Source organism: Fusarium proliferatum (assembly GCF_900067095.1).
Source record: "Fusarium proliferatum ET1 genome assembly, contig: FPRO_scaffold010, whole genome shotgun sequence".
Classification (NCBI taxonomy): domain Eukaryota; kingdom Fungi; phylum Ascomycota; class Sordariomycetes; order Hypocreales; family Nectriaceae; genus Fusarium; species Fusarium proliferatum.
In genome coordinates this window covers 166,494-184,386 of record NW_022194799.1, presented here as the reverse complement: position 1 = coordinate 184,386, position 17,893 = coordinate 166,494, and the positions used below count along the sequence as shown (strand labels likewise).

General features: G+C 48.0%; 10 protein-coding genes across 10 annotated transcripts; 4 read left to right on the top strand and 6 right to left on the bottom strand.

The window, feature by feature from the left end:
- Nucleotides 1-1,402: 1,402 nt before the first annotated feature.
- FPRO_11462 (uncharacterized protein) lies at nt 1,403-2,577 on the top strand (the record flags this gene model as incomplete). The annotated part of the gene is made up of 3 exons (XM_031220941.1): nt 1,403-1,462; nt 1,516-2,141; nt 2,196-2,577. 3 exons carry the CDS (start codon nt 1,403-1,405, stop codon nt 2,575-2,577), a joined length of 1,068 nt encoding a protein of 355 aa, XP_031086549.1.
- Nucleotides 2,578-3,238: 661 nt separating this feature from the next.
- Nucleotides 3,239-3,625, bottom strand: FPRO_11461 (uncharacterized protein; the record flags this gene model as incomplete). Its single annotated transcript, XM_031220940.1, has 1 exon — nt 3,239-3,625. One exon carries the CDS (start codon nt 3,623-3,625, stop codon nt 3,239-3,241), a length of 387 nt encoding a protein of 128 aa, XP_031086548.1.
- A 1,007-nt stretch (nt 3,626-4,632) lies between these two features.
- On the bottom strand, nt 4,633-6,246 carry FPRO_11460 (uncharacterized protein; the record flags this gene model as incomplete). The annotated part of the gene is made up of 1 exon (XM_031220939.1): nt 4,633-6,246. The coding sequence occupies one exon, from the start codon at nt 6,244-6,246 to the stop codon at nt 4,633-4,635; it is 1,614 nt and encodes a 537-aa protein (XP_031086547.1).
- Nucleotides 6,247-6,615: 369 nt separating this feature from the next.
- FPRO_11459 (uncharacterized protein) lies at nt 6,616-8,298 on the bottom strand (the record flags this gene model as incomplete). The annotated part of the gene is made up of 4 exons (XM_031220938.1): nt 6,616-7,672; nt 7,720-7,885; nt 7,932-8,082; nt 8,131-8,298. 4 exons carry the CDS (start codon nt 8,296-8,298, stop codon nt 6,616-6,618), a joined length of 1,542 nt encoding a protein of 513 aa, XP_031086546.1.
- A 773-nt stretch (nt 8,299-9,071) lies between these two features.
- FPRO_11458 (uncharacterized protein) lies at nt 9,072-10,055 on the bottom strand (the record flags this gene model as incomplete). Its single annotated transcript, XM_031220936.1, has 1 exon — nt 9,072-10,055. One exon carries the CDS (start codon nt 10,053-10,055, stop codon nt 9,072-9,074), a length of 984 nt encoding a protein of 327 aa, XP_031086545.1.
- Nucleotides 10,056-10,374: 319 nt separating this feature from the next.
- Nucleotides 10,375-12,073, top strand: FPRO_11457 (putative CYB2-lactate dehydrogenase cytochrome b2; the record flags this gene model as incomplete). Its single annotated transcript, XM_031220935.1, has 5 exons — nt 10,375-10,516; nt 10,567-11,108; nt 11,163-11,617; nt 11,675-11,883; nt 11,931-12,073. The coding sequence occupies 5 exons, from the start codon at nt 10,375-10,377 to the stop codon at nt 12,071-12,073; spliced, it is 1,491 nt and encodes a 496-aa protein (XP_031086544.1).
- Nucleotides 12,074-12,478: 405 nt separating this feature from the next.
- Nucleotides 12,479-13,441, bottom strand: FPRO_11456 (uncharacterized protein; the record flags this gene model as incomplete). Its single annotated transcript, XM_031220934.1, has 1 exon — nt 12,479-13,441. One exon carries the CDS (start codon nt 13,439-13,441, stop codon nt 12,479-12,481), a length of 963 nt encoding a protein of 320 aa, XP_031086543.1.
- A 762-nt stretch (nt 13,442-14,203) lies between these two features.
- FPRO_11455 (uncharacterized protein) lies at nt 14,204-15,346 on the bottom strand (the record flags this gene model as incomplete). Its single annotated transcript, XM_031220933.1, has 1 exon — nt 14,204-15,346. The coding sequence occupies one exon, from the start codon at nt 15,344-15,346 to the stop codon at nt 14,204-14,206; it is 1,143 nt and encodes a 380-aa protein (XP_031086542.1).
- A 397-nt stretch (nt 15,347-15,743) lies between these two features.
- On the top strand, nt 15,744-16,853 carry FPRO_11454 (related to aryl-alcohol dehydrogenases; the record flags this gene model as incomplete). Its single annotated transcript, XM_031220932.1, has 3 exons — nt 15,744-15,757; nt 15,801-16,195; nt 16,243-16,853. 3 exons carry the CDS (start codon nt 15,744-15,746, stop codon nt 16,851-16,853), a joined length of 1,020 nt encoding a protein of 339 aa, XP_031086541.1.
- Nucleotides 16,854-17,269: 416 nt separating this feature from the next.
- Nucleotides 17,270-17,617, top strand: FPRO_11453 (uncharacterized protein; the record flags this gene model as incomplete). Its single annotated transcript, XM_031220931.1, has 1 exon — nt 17,270-17,617. The coding sequence occupies one exon, from the start codon at nt 17,270-17,272 to the stop codon at nt 17,615-17,617; it is 348 nt and encodes a 115-aa protein (XP_031086540.1).
- Between the last annotated feature and the right edge of the window lie 276 nt (nt 17,618-17,893).

Sequence of the window (17,893 nt, the reverse complement as noted above, 5' to 3'; positions counted from 1 at the left end):
TGAGGGAGCCAAGACGCTTGAGGCGGATTCATTCCCGGGCGATCTACGTCGATTATTGGAGCTTAAGTCTGCCTTGCCTATTTTTGTTCCCGAGTCACCGGTAGTATACCAATTTACATACACTTGATGCGCGTTTAGTCAGATCTTCCTATGACATTTCTGGCTTGCTAAGCATTTCATTCCATTTGACTAAGACAGCTGTAGCGAATCTGCATTATGACGGATGACTGTAAACTCCGAGACTATAAGTACAATATAAGCAGATAACATAACTCCTCCGATCGAAGGATCAAACTTTTCGCCATACCACATCGGTTATTGTGATTGCTAGCGTGGAGCCCCAGAGTACAAATAGCTCAGGGACGTCGATGTTGCCCCCATCAAAATTCCCAGAGGTATCAACCATAACAATACCCAGGCAAAGCGACAGGAGGAAGACATTACTCCCCACAGTATTAGCCACAAGAATTCCTACATGGCCCCGGTTCCCGCTCAGGACAGCAATAAATTTCTCCGGCAGTGTGGTAGCGATAGCAATAACGACAACAAGCTGCGATGAAATCAACTTAGGAATATAGACGTGAACAGGTGGGTTTAAGCGGTACCTCTTCCCACTCTGCACCGGCAGTGAGCAAAGCAATCACCGTGTCAGGAATTCCTGTCCGACGGGCAACGATGGCGAGGGAAGACGGAAAGGGCAAAGAGATTAGCGGTAGAGATGAGATCAGTGATGTTGGCGTCATAGGTGAATGAATGCGGGGCAATTCCATCATTTGAATGTCCCCCAAAGTCTTCACCCTACATAGGGTTAGTTAGAGTAGCTACATATGCTCTATGCTGATTTAAGCTGTCAGCCACAAGTCTCACTATACCTTGAACCAGCTTTTAAACTCCCCAGGTAAGTAAAAAAAAAATATGGTTCAAGGTCAATACCACTCTACCATACAATCTCATCCCGCTATAGCAAACAACGCACTATCCATAAGCGACTCAAATAAGAATAATACTGATTTAAGAGCTGATGAGAAACTGGTAATAAAAATTAAAATAAGAAATATATTATAGCACTGGCTCATGATGGTGATGGAGATACGATTCTTATTGCATTTCCCTACCCGGAAGAACAATTGATATCTAAAATTAGGTGCTCGTTGGACCTGCATTACCCCTGAAAAAACAGCAGGGTCTATGGAGACTATTGAATCTGCTAGCTACATCTGCTCAAGTAGCGCGCCCTAAAGCCAATAGTTCCAGCTCGGTTGGCTGTCAGCTCTTGAGGAAGCCTAACACGATAATAAAGAGAACAATTCGCTCTTTTGCTTCTTCTAATTTCTTTCTCTTTGCTTGCCACTTGTCAGTCACTCGTTTTTAATTCCAGTCGTTCTTTTTAAGTCTGTTCGCGATGCGTGTTACAACTACCTTTGGCTCTCTAATCTTGGGCGCGGGCCTCTGCGCCGCTCGCGTAAGTGCCCTGGAACGCCCCCTGACGCCCCAAGTGGAAGCTTACAGTTTTAGGCTTGCGCCCCTCATCCTCGGCCGACAACGACATCGTCATTCAGCAGCGAAATTTGCACTACAACGGCTGGAGGCGCCGCCACAACGACTACTTCTCAAGAGACTCTAAGCATTACCGACTCGACGTCAAGCATTGAGTCCTCGGTCACTGTAGAGACTTCTACAGCCGACTCCGCCACTACAGAACTGGAGACGACGACTTCTGGCTTGACCTCTCAAGAGACTTTGAGTGTCACTGAGTCCCAGACCACTGTTGAATCCTCTGCCGCTACAGAACTCGACACAACTACTTCCAGTTTGACTTCTCAAGAGAGCTCGACTGTTGCTGAGTCTCAGACTACTGCTGAATCTTCGGCCACCACGACCGATGGTATCAGCTCTTTTACTACGATGCTCGTGACTACGACTGCTGTCACTTCCCAAGAGACCGAGACCTCTACAACCACCGACGAAGCCACAAGCACGACGATCGAAGCCACCACGACTACAGCTGGCCCTCCCGTGATTACTAACCTCGCCGTGAATGGTGGTTTCGAAGACGAGACCATCGATCCTTGGGTTGTACAAGGAGCCTCTCCGGCAGTCTACCGTAGCCAGTTTTGGTGCGCCGAGGGCAGCAAGTGTCTGTACGTATTATCAAAGCTTGAAAAACCTCAAGGATGCATACTAATTTCTCATAGGCAATTGCCTGGAAACTTTGCCAATTCCGCCAAGGTCTGCCAGAGCGTCGCAGTCGAGGCGGGCTTTGAGTATACCTTCAAAGCGCAGGTCCTCCAGAACTGCATCAAAGAGTATGGCTCAAACATACTGGTCTGCGATGACAACATCAATACCACTGAACTGTCCATTGATGGGGTATATGACTCCGGTAATCATGGCATTGTTGGGTATAATACCTACAACGACTTTTCTTACACCTTCTCATATACCGGCCCGAGCATTGACTCTACTGATCTTTGCATCACGATCACGCAGAACCAAGGCCTCGGCCCTGTCTTTTACCTCGATGGCGTTTCTTTCACGCGTGGACAGGCTGTGCCTATTCCTGACCCGACGGAGTAAAGGTTAATAATAACATTCAACATTGACCAGGCTACATAGGTTTATTTCTCTTAGAGGTATGAAGGTACCTTTGGTTAGTAGTATGAAGCTGGCCAAGCTCCTGTACGTTATGTTATGCCACGCTTAATACCATTTACCTAGACTTCTTACACAGTGTACTGGCTTTTTTCTTCACAATTTCGGTAAATAAATTTAATAGAAGATATATATTTATCGATGAAACCCAAACTATTATAAACGTACTTCCATGCCACTGTTATCTTCCGGCAGATACCGCGGCAAGAGACGTTAGAGATCCAGCTTAGGTGGGAGCGAGACTGTAGGGATTAATAGCCTTTCCTAAAGATAATGTGGTTGCCAAATTGATAAAATAACAAGGCCCGATTGACAGTTGGAGATTGTGACTTGATTAATTTTGTTTTCTTTTAATTTCTTATTATTTAGTTGCGATAACCTTTCTTGAGCAGGCTTGATTTTGCCTGGGATATAACGGCGAATTGACGGGAAATAGCTGGATACATACGACCCTTTTAGAAACCAGAAAAGTGTCAGTGTATCCTCGTATTCTTCCGGCCGAACCGAGCCATTACCATAGCTTCGCAGGTCTCAAACACCGATGCGTCGCGTGGACGGAAGCTTACGGTGTATCGTTGCTCCAAATTTACTCTTCCCCATCACGCATAGCATTCTTATAATCATCCTCAGACCCAAAACCAAGTGTCTCGGTGCGTTTAAAATAGGGCGAGTAATCGTCGTCGTCCTCAAAGTCTTTGGGGTCAAGATCCCAGATTGCTTCTATCATCCAAATGAGCCACTCGGGTGGAGGAGGCCATCTGCGGAAATACTCAATTCGCTGCTTTTCGTCGAGCTTCTCTTTTTGTTGCCCCCACCAAGTCCAATACATCATGATATAAGATTCACCAGCACCCATGCGCCACCCGATGCTGTATGGATGTTGTTTTAGAAACATGAACCAGGGTGGAGGAACTGCTCCGTGTTGCTCAACCAACTTGGCAATTTCATTTTGCTGCTCTGTGGAGGCGCTCATTATCTGTCAGTAGGGTAGAGAATAGGCCCAAGCAATATGTTAGAGGTGCGGCTCATAAGAATTGTGATATGTGTATCGCAATGTTGGTTGCGTTTGGAAGAGTAATAGGTCGGGAATGATTTCTTATTCTTTTCGTGCGGGGTATTCCATCCTGATGTAGTTATTCCTTAGGATGATTCGACCCGGAAGGCTATTTTTCCGGCCGAAATGGATCGCGGCGCTGACTTCAAGGCGTTCCTCGTAAAATCGCGGAGCTGGTGTCAGAGTAGGATAAAAGTAGACAAGTTCTGCATCTGATCGCTGCCAGAGTGTCACTAACATAACCATTTATAGGTCTTATTAGCAATTCCTCCTCTTCTAGCTTTTATACTCCCGCCAAAGGTAAGACAGCGATACCACCAACAGATGCTTCAAGACTCAATACACTCCTTACTGAATAAGCTGACCCAGGATTATTGCATCCCGTCACATAGTCAATCTTGAGTGTGCAGCCGTTCTTATACTCAACGTAGCCGCACTTCTTATAAGACCCGTCTTTATGAATCATCTGGTATCACTTCCACATATCATAGCCCTTCATCTTACAGCTCTCACCTTCGAGAAAGACACCACAGCCGACCCCGGCAGACTTACCGCAACAGTTTCCATTAACATGGTCCTTCCTAGTTACAGATTATTGATACTCCTGTGTAATGTCACCTTTGGTTTCAACTTACTCTGTGCTAATGAACGCTTATCTCGGAAATAGGGAACCGGATATCAAGAATCCTTGGTTGACAGCGGAAAAGCGTGATAAGAATGAATGTGCCGTTATTGACTTTCGCGACTTTGTGAATTTCTTTATCCACCTCAGGCGTACAAGACTTCGTTAATCGGTTCTGGCCAGAGGTATTCTGAGTTTATAGGTCATTTAGTTATGCACCATTTCATGTTCCAATGTGTCACATCAACATTAAAGAGACATCATATATCAGCGACCTTATTTCTAAACCTGCGTCTTTGTCTTACTATAGTCCCGTCATGATATGCACTTCTGTGCTATTAGTCCCAGTTTCGCTCTTCCGAATTCCTACTAAGTCCAGTCTCCCATTGCGCGTCCACTCAGTGACCATGAACTCGTACATGCCGAGAGTGTCAAGGAGTGGTATTTCCGCGTGCAGCATAAAGTCCTGGTAGGTCGAAGCACCAGAGAGCACATGCAGTAGAGAGTAGCGATTGCTATTGTTGCTCTTCCATACCACAACCAGATCTGGGCAGCCGTCAGCGTTCCAATCTGCGACGGCAAAGTCGAACGCATCATCAGTTTCATGCAAGCAAGTGCCTGTTTGTAGAATGAATTTCTGGAAGCCCGACGCCCCGGACAGTATGTGCACTTCAGTACTGTTAGTGCCTGTGCTGGATTTCTTGATGGCGAATAAGTCGGGCTTCCTGCCAGCGTTCCATCTCCCCATTGAGAAGGCCCACGTATCATCAGTCTCGTGCAGCGCGGTCCTGGTTTGTAGAATGATGTCTTGGAAATTAGAAGCGCCTGAAAGGATGTAGACCTCGGTGGTCTTGGTATCGGTGCTGCCTTTCTTGATGACGACGAGATCCAAAACCTTGTCACCGTCCCAGTCTGCCAAGGCGAAATCATAATGTGTCGCCGTTGTCACTGGCAGGCCAATTACTGTTTCTGAGATGTATGTCCTGAATAGTGAAGCTCCAGAAAAGACGCTGAGTTCAATCATGCTGCTAGTAGTGTCTCTCGACTTGATAGCGACCAAATCTGGACAGCCATCTCTGTTCATATCTCCCATAAGGAATCTGAACGCCTCGTCGGTCTCGTGCAATGCTGTACCCCTCTGCAAGATGAAATGAAAACCTTCAGACCCAAAGTTCCTTGCAGACTCTTGAATCACTCTTTGAAGTCGAATGAATGCATTTCTCCGTCCCTCTCCGTATACAAGCGGCATATGTACGCCAAAGACTCCCAGTAAGGAGTATGCAGCGTCCTCCTCACGTTTGGTTTCACGGCCTCTTGCCCATGACATTCGCTCCTCGAAACCAAATCGAGAAAGAGGGCTTCCTTGCAGAGCTTCCGTATTAATTCCCGTGATATCTTCGATCTCCTGTATCATCGATGCTCTGTCTCCAAGTCGTTCACCTTCCAGGGAATAAAATTCGACACATGACGGCGCAACGAGCTCTTGAAGCGTCCAGCCTCGAGTAAACCAACGGCTCTCTCTGAACGCTGTCTCCCACGTCTGCTGAGAGAATAGGGAGCTTCCGACAGAACCGTTGATTGATACATCGGAGAGGTACACGTAGCACTTATCTGCGTCGCGGTACCAGTGGTACATGGAGTTAATTGCCTCAGAAAGCTCTGCGCTGCTTGTTTTATCGATACAGCAGGTATCTATCCAGAAGAACTGAATGTTATCATTTGCACTTTGCTTCTCGCAGAACCGGAGTTTCTGATAGCCAAGCTTGTTCTTCCCTTTACCCTCAACCATGTCTTGAAAGGTCACCTCTTCAGAGTCCTTTCCCCAAGTGTGCGAAAGAATGCTATAGGGCGGAATGTAATCGCCAACAAAATCAGCTAGGCGCAGTTCGCCATCATTGGCAACCGTAAGAAGACGCATAATAGTTCTTAGAGGGCTGTAGATTCAGGAGTAGGTCAATGAGATGGCGAGGTTGAGATAAAAGAAGGCTGAGGCCCAGGCTGCAGAATCTATCTCTGCTGACATCCTGGGTAGATAAGTGCATATTTCCTGACATGTCAGCGGCATAAGTGCATACCTGCTTACATCACAGCTTCGAAGTGCATAGTCCTTTATAAGTACATAATTTTGTTTCGATATACACTATTCAACAGGTAGTTCGGATTAACGCAGGAAATACTTCTCTTTAACTATGACCCTACTTATTTCACCTCACTGTGGCAAGGAGCAAAGGCTTGGCAACTTTTATGAATTGAAGTATGTTGAAAGCATTCCTTATCACTACTTCTACTACAGCTTGTACTGGTATAGGGGGCTCTTCTCGCCCATGATCTCGAGTTCCTCCTCTGTGTACTTGCTTCGAACCTCAGCCTCGCTGATCTTCGACCGTTTCTTGTTGATCATGACCAAAGCAGTCTCGAGGGTAACAGCGGCCAAGATTCCTGCCACGGCGAATCCAAGCGATGCACCATATCCCGTCGTGTATTTAGGCTTCTCCTTGTCGATATAGATGTAGCTGCCATAGATACCACCAATAGTACCCGCGCAGGTAACAAAGCCAATGCTGATGGCTCGCTTCGTCGGGTTGAGGTTATTGTCGATATTCCAGGCACTGGTACCCGGCAAGATGGGATACATGCCAGCGCAAGCGAGACAGACTGCGAAATAGCACACTCCGAGGTTCTGAACGATAAACTCGGCTTTCGTCATGAGGATAGAGAAGGCAATGATGATGCAAAGCTGAGGACCAACGATGAAGGGCATTCTCCACTTATGCTTATCAGCAAATCGAGCGAGGAGGTACGACGAGATAGCTCCGCAGAGATAAGGAGGAATAGTCATGAGTTGGGCGTTGCTGGATGTGAAGCCCATTCCCTGGACAATAGTGGGCATGGAGAACTTGAGACCGTAGTTGGGTGCCGCGTTGGACCAGGACATGATGACGAGAAGATATGCCTTCCAGTCCTTGAGAACCTCGAACAAAGCTCCCTTGTCGAACGTCTTCTCGCGGTATTCGCCTGAGTTGGTGACTCTTCGCGAAGCTTGGCGCAAAACGAGATATCGCTTCTCTTCGTCGGTGAGCCAGTAGGAGAGAGTGGGTGAATCGATGAGTAAGAACCATGTAGCGAAGGACATGACGATTGTAAAGATTCCCTCGATGAAGAAGATCCATCTCCACCCAGTCTGGCCACCAATTCCGTCCATTTTAGCGATGGCGTAAGCGAAGAGGCCGGAGAAAGCACCTCCAGTGGCGGCGGAAGTATATAGAATTGCGACTCGGGTTTGCGTCTCGTGGGGAAGATACCATTTCGAGATGATGAGGATAGCGCCGGGGAAGAAGCCAGCCCTGGTGATGTTAGCACACATAAGGTGTGATGGCGGGTGAGTACATACTCAAAGAGACCAAGGAGGATACGGATGGCGCAGAGTTGGCTAAAGTTGTGAATCAGACCAGTGCAGACCACGACGATACCCCAGATGAACATGATGGTAGCCATATACTGAGAAGGCTTTGCGAACTTGTTGAGAATCATATTGCTAGGAACCTCGGCGAGAATATCTGCCCAAATTAGAACTGTCCAATATCACTCTAGGGCTGAACATACAAGGAATGAAGTAGATTGAGAGAGCAATGTTGTACTGCTCTCCATTCATACCAAGATCCGGGAGCATCCCCTCGATCTTGGCGTTTCCGATATTCGCTTTGTCGATATACGTGACGAGGTAGAGAATAGCCAGCATCGGCATGAGTCGCCACTGAACAAGTCAGATCTTGTCTGCCCAGAATGAAACCAATCAACTTACATCGATCTTTGCCAAGACCTTCTTCTTCTTCTCCTCAGGAAAGTTGGCAACAAACTCCATGTCCTCAGCGGACAAACCACCATTGGTAGCCGCAGTGTTGGCGTGATCGAGATGAGAGGCAATAGCCTCGACATCCTTCTCATCCGAGATGGAGTTCCTCAGAGCCATGATCACAAACAGAAATTTGCAAGTGTTGACAGTGTTGTTTGATCCTGGTGATTAAAATATCACTGGATTGGCGACTTCAATATCGGGGATATCAAGTCCTTTTTATGGGATCAAAACTTGGCATGGGGAGTGAATGCGGGGTATGGGGTATCGAATCTGGGGGAGAGAGACTAGCGCGTTTAGAGTTCTGAATGAGTCGTGCTTGGAGACGCACTGATAGTGTTGGATTGGAGGGCAGGATTAGCTGGCCAGTAGGAGGGAAGACCGAAGGAGATGGCCGCCCGCTTGGTGATATCTGTGCCACCCAAGACATCATCGAAAGATGATTGCAGCATCAGTGCAGGAAATGTGATCATGTCGGTGTCGGTTATTTGGCCGATTATTGTGATGTCCACTAATGTTTCTTTCGCGATGGCTTGTGATCTTGGGAACAAATGCGAAAGATGGACTACGTTCATGAGATGGCGATGAGGTAATGCATCGCATTCGGCTAACTGCAATAGACCTTAACCGTCAAGGCGTTTCGTCAAACAGGTTCTACAAACCTAAGTTCATGTTGGAGATACCTACAGGCAGAGCAGTTACGCGTATACCTGTTCACGGTGCGTGTTGTTGTCTTGCCATTGAGCTTTGATCCAGACAGGGTCGGGGCCCATGGATTCTTGTCAAGGGGCGCGCATCGATCAGAATTACCCGCAGCGGCGAACTGAGAATGACCGAACACGAATTTTACTTCAGTCGGGGATGTACCAACTATGGCAATAATACACAGTCTATTGCTTTCTCAATTGCTTCTCCGTATCCGCCAGAACACTCAGCGTCTTGACCGTCCACTCCTTGGCCTTATCATCAAGTGGCTGATACGGCTTCCTCATATGCCAAGCTGTCTCATTATCCAGCCCAATCTCCTTACCCAGGAAATGCCACGCTCCATATTTAGTATTGCTAATACCCTTCTTACACGCCCACTCGGCATGAGCGACAAGTCCTTGAAGCTTATTCGCCTCGTCAATCTTTCCCGCCTTCCATAAATCATAGACACCCGCTGTACTCGATGGAAAAATGTTACCCATCCCTGTAACACAACCGCTTCCGCCGCTGTGCAGCGTGGGGAGGAGATAATCACTGCTTCCGCCGTAAACACCGAACTGCTCATGGGAGAATAGCGCTGTTAATCGAGCGAGCTTTCCAACGTTTCCGCAGGTCAACTTCACCGCCACGATATTCGGTTCAGAAGCCAAAGTAGCTAGTTGATCAGAGTCAAGATCAATACCAGATGTAACAGCGGGGAAGTTGTAAATAACAATGGGTATCGGTGAAGCAGCCGCAACCTCTTTAAAGTACGACACTAGAGCTTGGCTGGGCAGTGCTTTAGGCCAGTAATTCGGCGGCAGAAGCAGCCCAAAACCAGCACCCGCCTCCGCTGCATCTTTGACGTTCTGGATCGTCTCTTGTGTGGACTGTGCTGAGATGCCTGCCACAATGGGGTAGTCAGGTCCACCGGCTGCAGAAGCGGCCTGTACGGCTGTCTTGATGATGGCTTTGCGCTCTTCTCGCGCGAGGAGAACTAGTTCGCCATTCGTGCCGAGATAGACAAGACCATGCATGCCTGCCTTGATCAGGGCTTGACATTGGGTGTGCATTGCTTCATGGTCTACTTGTTGAGTTGGGTCATCTGCTTTGTAGAGTGTGACGACGGGGGTGTAGACTCCTTTGGGGAGGGGCTTTGCCTTTGCTTGGATAGTGCTGCGCTCCATTTTGACGACTTGACTAGTGAATGATAGAGAACTGATTGTGTAGTGAAGACTTGCTTGATGCAGTAATGGTCTATGCTATCTCCGAGCTCTTAAGTGCACCAAAACTCCAAGGCCCAACGCGGGGTTGAACGCCCGGAGACATTCCCGGGGGGGCGAAAGCAGCCAATGGGAGGGTTCTCCGTGACCCATCCCGATAGTCGGCATTCCCGGGCTGTACACAGCTTGTGGAGATAGTAAATTGCAGCGTTGGTGTTTAGCTTATTTTCAAGGTCTACAGCTTGTTTTGTTCTCGGAGGTTCAGTCAACACTATCGGCAATCATGGAGACATCAATTGAGACGAGAAGAGTGTCTTTGGACGACTTGAAGCAGCATAACACCGCGAGTGACTGCTGGATAGCTGTTCATTCCAAGGTCTGGGATATTACACATTTCATTAATGAGCATCCTGGTGGTCCAGAAGGTATGTTGAGTAAATTTGGGGGTTGCGGCGAGACTAATCGTGATGGGTAGTGCTGTTGAATCTGGCTGGTTCTGATGCCACGGAACTCTACAATGATGTCCACGCGCCCGATATCATCGAAGACCTTCCAAGTGAGAAATTAATCGGCCTCCTCGAGGAGTCTGCAATTACTCGACCGACCCCTAAAATTACCGAGATCGATCCCATACCGCCTCCAGCATCACCAACACAAACGAACGAGATTCTCTCGACACCAACAACTAAAACAATCCCAGCAATAGACACGATCTTGAGCGCTCCAGACTATGAAAACGCAGCGCGATATTTGCTCTCCGCCAAAACATGGGCGTTCTACTCGTCTGCTGCAACAGATCTCGTCACCCACGGGAAGAATAAGGAGCTGGTGCGGAGAGTCATGATCAGACCTAGGATCTTAAGAAATGTTTCGCAGGTGACCTACAAGACCAGTATTCTCGGCTTCGATAGTAGTGCGCCGTTCTTTATTTCTCCTGCTGCTATGGCGAGACTCGCGCATCCTGATGGAGAGTTGGCGCTTAGTCGGGCTGCGGCCAACGAGGGCATCATCCAATGTGTAAGCAACCCCATGAATCAGTACTCAAAGCTCTCTACTAATGATGCATCATAGATCTCAAGTAATGCTTCGTTTTCGCTCAAGTCAATCGTTAAAGCCGCTCCACCAAAACAGCCATTTTTCTTCCAGCTATACGTCAACTCCAACCACGAAAAGACCGTCGAGCTACTCAAGACCGTACGTCATCTTGGCGTCAAAGCAATCTTTGTAACGGTTGATGCGCCTGTGCCTGGGAAGCGCGAAGCGGATGAGAGAGCGGCACAGGAACAAACTGTCAAGTCGGCGATAAGTGGCGGTGAGAGCAGCAAGGATAAGAAGGGGAGTGGGTTTGGTCGTCTCATGGCGCAGTATATTGACAAGTCGTTGTGTTGGGATGACTTAGCTTGGATACGCGAGGCTAGCGGGGGATTGCCGATTGTCTTGAAGGGTGTTCAGACTGCGGAAGACGTTATTAAGGCGGCGGAGTATGGTGTTGAGGGTGTGCTGTTAAGTAACCATGGTGGACGATCGTTGGATGGGCAAGTCATTCCTTCTTCCAGTCACAAACTAAAGCTAATGTTTCCCAGTGCCCAAGCCAGTATTCTAGTCCTACTGGAACTACGGAAGAACTGCCCAGAAGTCTTTGATCAGCTGGAAGTCTACATCGACGGCGGCTTCGAGCGGGGATCCGACATTCTGAAGGCCATCACCCTTGGCGCAACAGCTGTTGGTATTGGTCGGCCATTCCTATACTCTCTTATTCATGGCCAGGATGGTGCAGAACATCTATGTCACAGTAAGTTCTCCTGTCTAAATTGCAGCGGCCAAGCTAACAAATCACAGTTCTTAAAGATGAGCTTGAGACTTCGATGCGTCTCTGCGGCATCACATCGCTGAGTGAAGCGAGACCTAGCTTGGTGAATACGTTGGATGTTGATCATATGGTGGTTGGTAATACGTACACGCGTCTCTTGTCGAAGTTATAGAGGGTTTTCGTAACTGAGAACAATTTGATAGCGCATGGATGTACTCGCCAAGTAGCATATGTAAACAATATTACTCGGCAAATCTTTCACTCTTGTTCCATGCTTTAACTCCTACTTCTATTGCCTGACATTCGCCTTGGCCTTACACCGACATTAGCTATTGCACCATTGTGGGCCAGTTCCCAGCTCATGGCGTATCTCTTGTATGGATGACGGCTTGAGTGCGATTCATAAAATCTAGAAATATTAACAAGGTACGACACTTCCGCAGCCAACACTCGGATACGTGTACATTATCCTGCACGTCGGTCAGAACGGGCAAGCCTAGCACACGTACACGTCTTGTTCTCCTGTCAATCGCCACGTTACACATAATTGCTATTGCAGCATCAATGTATTGGTAGACTAAGCCTTGGCAATCTTTGCCTGGAACGCCTTGACAGCATCCAACACTTTTCCATCTGCCTCAAGTCCAAGACCATAAGCCCTAGATACATCGAATTTCGCTGGCCAACTATTTACAATAGCCTCAATAGCCGGATCTCTCTTCTCCTCAATCTGCGCAAGCGCCTTCTCACCACCAACCTCCTTCAGAGCGTCCAATATCTCCTGCACGGTGACAGTGATGCCCGGCAGGTTGACCACTCTCGAGTCGCCGAACTTCTCCTTTGGAACGTCTTTTATCTTGATGAGGTTCTTGATAACTGTAGCAGGACTACAGACCCAAAGCTGGAGGTCTCTGCTAACGGGTAGAATGTTGGGGACTCCCTGGAGAGACTCTCGGACAATGCCTGATGCAAAGCTTGATGCAGCTGCTGATGGTGCGCCTGGACGGACAATAACAGTGGGTAATCGAACGATACGTCCGTCGAGAAGACCACGACGAGAGTAATCGTTGATCAAAAGCTCTACAAGCAATTTCTGAATGCCGTATGAACTCTTAGGCTGAGGAAGTGTGCCAAACTCTGTCACTAGATCTGTCTGACCATAGATAGCGCATGAGCTAGCGAATATCACCTTTGTACCAGGATATTCAGTTCGTAGCACGTCAAGGATACTTCGCACCGAGTCAACGTTGATCTTGAGTCCTAGATCTAGATTGGCTTCTGCACCACCGGACATGAGACCATGAAGGATGTAGACGTGGCTGAAGCGGTTGGATAGCAGGGATGTAACAGCTGATGGGTCTGTTAGGTCTGCTTTGAGGGATGTGACCTGGTGATCTGCTCCTGAGGGAATGGGGGGTGTGATGATGTCGGTGAGAGTGAAGAGAGCGTTGGGCATGTCTTTGAGGAGAGATGTGATGAGTTCTTGTCCTATGAATCCACCGGCTCCGGTTATGAGAACATGATCCTTTGTTTGAGTCATGATGAGTATTTTTGCAAGGAAGTATTATGTACGCGTTGACTGTTTCTTGAAGTGCTCCCAGATACTGTAGTGCAAGTGGATATTATGTCTTGACCCTAAATATGCCCTTCTTTTTAACAACATTCTGACGTTGGCAATCTTTTGCATCGTCGCTCTTGATCTATGGTTTACACCTGATCTAGGTAACCTAGTGGCAAGCACTGAATGCGTGGTCCGCTTGGTACCCTCATGGGGCGGCGGTCAGAAATCCTATTGGTTGGGTGGAGGCACGCGGATATTGCACCAGTCTCGACCGGAAACCAGACCGAGCCAGCGCTGAAACATTGAGTGCAAATCGAAGCGAGTAACTAGAATGGGCCTTACACCTATCTCAGATACGAGACAAAGCCAGGGAATGGTTACGTTCTAACGTAGGGTAAACAGGCTGGACTGGAAATGACGTCTGGGGTAGTCAACAGAGTTAAGGGTATGTAACATTAATACATAGAACTGTACAGATGCGTAAAATTCTGGTTTATTAGTAAATACATGAACTTATTAATCCTAATTACCATATTATAGATATTATAACAGAGACACAATACTTTTACAGCCCACTAAACAAGAAAGGCGTTTGTGAACGGCGCGAGATATGAGCTATCAGCAAAAGGGTCTATCAATTCAAAACAATAGGAGAGCCATGCACATTTCTTGAGAACAGTCTTTGCAGACGCTATTTATAACACGGTTTCTTAGGCGATTTATATAATTCAGATCTATTTCTTAATTGGATCTAACCCATGCCTCAACATTATCAATCCTCACATATTTAATATGCTGCCGATGCCAAGTATACGCCACGTGCGCAACATCCCTATCCCCATCCTTCTCAATATAAGTACTCGGATAACTCAGCTCCCTATTCTCTTGTCCCGAAGAACTGTTCGTCCCACAGAACCCATCCCCATCCTCAAGCACACGCTCTCTCCACGTCAGCCCCTCATCCTCCGAAACTCCAAGCGTCAACGTCTTTCTCGGCGTTCCCCAAATGGCATCCTTTCCTGTCTTGGTGACCTGATTGGGTCGCTTATCATCCTCAGGCGTGATGTCATCGTATAAGCCTTGTCTCTTGAGGGTGTCAGCTGAGGCGTTGGATCTGTTGAAGACGATGGCGATATGGCCTGATGATAAGCGGGCTGCACAGATACCGCTGTTGGGGTTTGGGAGGGTTGTTGCTCTTGGTGTTTCCCAGTCGATGCCGTTTTTGGATGTTGAGCGGTAGACATTGTCTGCCCAGCGGCTGCGGTAGAATGCTACCCAAGATGAAGAGCCAGATGCTGGGGGGAGGATGTTCATGTGGACTGAGCCGACGCTATCTGGTGCTTGCTTCTCTTTCCATGATACACCATTATCATCTGAGTAAAGGACTCCAGAGATGTCGTCACTGCCAATCCATCTATGGCCAGGTTCTGTGCGACAGTAGAAAACTGGCAAGATCCAGGTACCGTCTCCATTGATAACGATGGGTTGTCTGATAAAGATACCAGTCACGTCAGGCAGTAGTCGACTAGCCTCAGACCAAGTACGGCCCTGATCAGACGATGTGCGCTTCAGGATATAAGCGCCATCCTGATTACCCGCGTCTTGCGAAGTGTGAAGTAACCAGATATCACCATTATTAGGCGCTCTGAACAAGACTGGATTTTGACAACTTCTATTCTCATCAAACGAGATTTTCTGTGGTGTAGTCCAAGATGATGATCTTGGTTCTAGTCGAGACAGCCAGATGCTGATGTCAGGCAGTCCTTCTTGTGAACCACCAAACCACGTACAGAGCACAGTCTTGTCAGGGAGTTGCAACAAATTCGAGGCGTGCGATTGAACTGTCGCTGAAGGAATAGGAATAGTCTGAATATTTGGTGCCATGATGACTTGCGGGTATTGGGCTGATTGTCGATGCTGCAATGGGTCTTGTCTTGGTGGTTTAAAACATGACCTCCTCTGTATGACTTCCCCACGATCTCAGCGGATATTAGCCCGAACGAAAACCCATTATGAATGACTCGCTGACCAATTGGAAGGATGGCCGATCGAATGGCGTTGGAGGTGAGGGGTTGATGATCCCGGTGGAATAATGCGGGGAAGGAAATGTTCGGCGATATCAGCGTTGGCGAGATCGGCATCAAGATGACCCGTTGCCTCGAGCCGGGTAAGTAAATTTCCAACAGGGTAATGGCATAAAAGCGGCATTTAAAAACATAACAGAAAGACCAGTTCATTACTCACATCACCATCTCGTACCATCCTCGCAAGTGTCTTCAAAATGGAATACGTTAGGTAAGCACCTCCACCACCAGCCAGTCCTCTGCTAACAGCCCAGACTCGGCAACACTGGCCTCAAGATCTCAAAAGTCATCCTCGGCTGCATGACCTTTGGCTCGAGCTCATGGCAAGGCTCGCCCTGGGTTCTCGACGAGGAAGATGGCCTGAAGCTTCTCAAAGCTGCTTACGACCAGGGCATCAACACCTGGGATACAGCTGATACGTACTCCAATGGCGAGTCGGAGGTCATCATTGGCAAGGCGTTGAAGAAGTTCAACATTCCTCGTCAAAAGGTCGTTATCTTGTCAAAAATCTTTAACCCGGTCATGGACGATGGTACAAGACCTCCTAGTATCAATGACGGGCCACTTGTGAATCAGATGGGGTTGAGTAGGAAGCATGTTTTCCATGCTGTTGATAAATGTCTTGAACGTCTTGGAACCGACTACATTGGTAAGTCTGTCTGACTTGATAAAGTAAACGACATGCTGAGAGTGCAGATGTCCTTCAAATCCACCGTCTAGATCGTGAAACACCCCCCGAAGAGATCATGCGCGCTCTTCACGACGTCGTGCAATCCGGCAAGGTCCGCTACATCGGCGCCTCATCAATGTACACCTGGGAGTTCGCCCGCCTCCAATACATCGCCCAATCCAAAGGCTGGACGCCTTTCATCTCCATGCAGCCCTTCTACAACCTCCTCTACCGCGAAGAGGAACGAGAAATGCTCCCATTTTGCGAAGCCACGGGCGTCGGCGTCATTCCCTGGAGTCCCATCGCGCGTGGTCTTCTCGCCAAGCCTTTGTCGAGCAAGAATGATGAAGCGAATCAGTCGATTAGGAGTCAGAGTGATAAGAAGACGGAAGCGTGGTTTGCAGATGCGAATCTGGAGATTGTAAATCGGGTTGAGAAAGTTGCTGCTGATAAAGGGATTAGTATGGCGCTTGTTGCTACGGCGTGGGTTCTGCAGAAAGGATGTTATCCGATTTTGGGGTTGAATTCCGAGAAGAGAATTAAGGAGTCGGTGGAGGCGCTGAATGTAAAGTTTACAAAGGAGGAGCTGGAGTATTTGGAGAGCGAATACCGGCCAAGGAATATTCAAGGCATGTAGACTTGTAGTTTGGATAAAGGCTGTATAAAGATTTGGGATAACTGCATAGATGGGAATCATTTCGCTTCCATCAGTTGCACAGGGCGCATTGGAAACAGCAACCGCCAATTTAAATCAGCATATGGACTAGGCATTAACTGTACCCGAAAGGACAGAGATCCTTATACTGACTCGTCAAATCTGTCGATATGATATAATAAGCCAGTCCAAAAGGCCTCGTCAGGCGCCAAATACTCAATAAAATAGATCTGACCCTAGGCTCACGAAGCTGGCGTTGCCCACCATTCCCAGCTTACCGACGGCGATAGGCCCAAGAATGAGTCTCGGGTAGACCAAGTCACGGCCAATGACGACGTTTCCGGTCTTGACCGAAGACAAGGAGGCACAGGGCTGCGATTCATGGAGATTCAGAGGAGATGGACCGTGCTTCCACGGACAATGCTGTCCATGACTTGGGTAACCAATGTGGCAATGGTCGCCAGTTTCAGTCTGGTCACCACATCTATTCTGTCAGAGGCAACGTGGCAGTATTTTACTGCAACTATGTCACCATCGCCAACTCGCCTCCTCCTTTTGGGGTATGGGGCACGCCCCAGACTTGCTACGGCGACAGAGTCTGGAACATTATTGTCGGTGACATCAGCAGGAAATGCGGCTCGTTCAAGCCTGGCTGGAGCGAGGACTTTTATGCTAAGCAGAAGAATTCTGTTGGCTACCACGAAGTTGGCGGGGTCAAGACCTTCTGTGGTGAGGGGCACTTTTAAGACTCTTTTGAAGTTCCTGTTCATCTTTGTAAAGGCGGTCAGGTTTATTAATGGCGACTGATGGAGGGTCCAACAGTAGCCGTAGGCCTCTTGTGTCGTTGGGTGAATAGTCCGTTGAGCCTGAATGAATAGTGCATTGGTGTGAAAGCCAATGTCTATAAGGCAGACCGAGTGATGGTCTAGATTAGTTATAATGTAGATGGAATCACTTCTCTCATACCAGTTCACAACCTATTCATAGCTATCCTAAGTGTGTACAGAGGGTCAAGAATAATG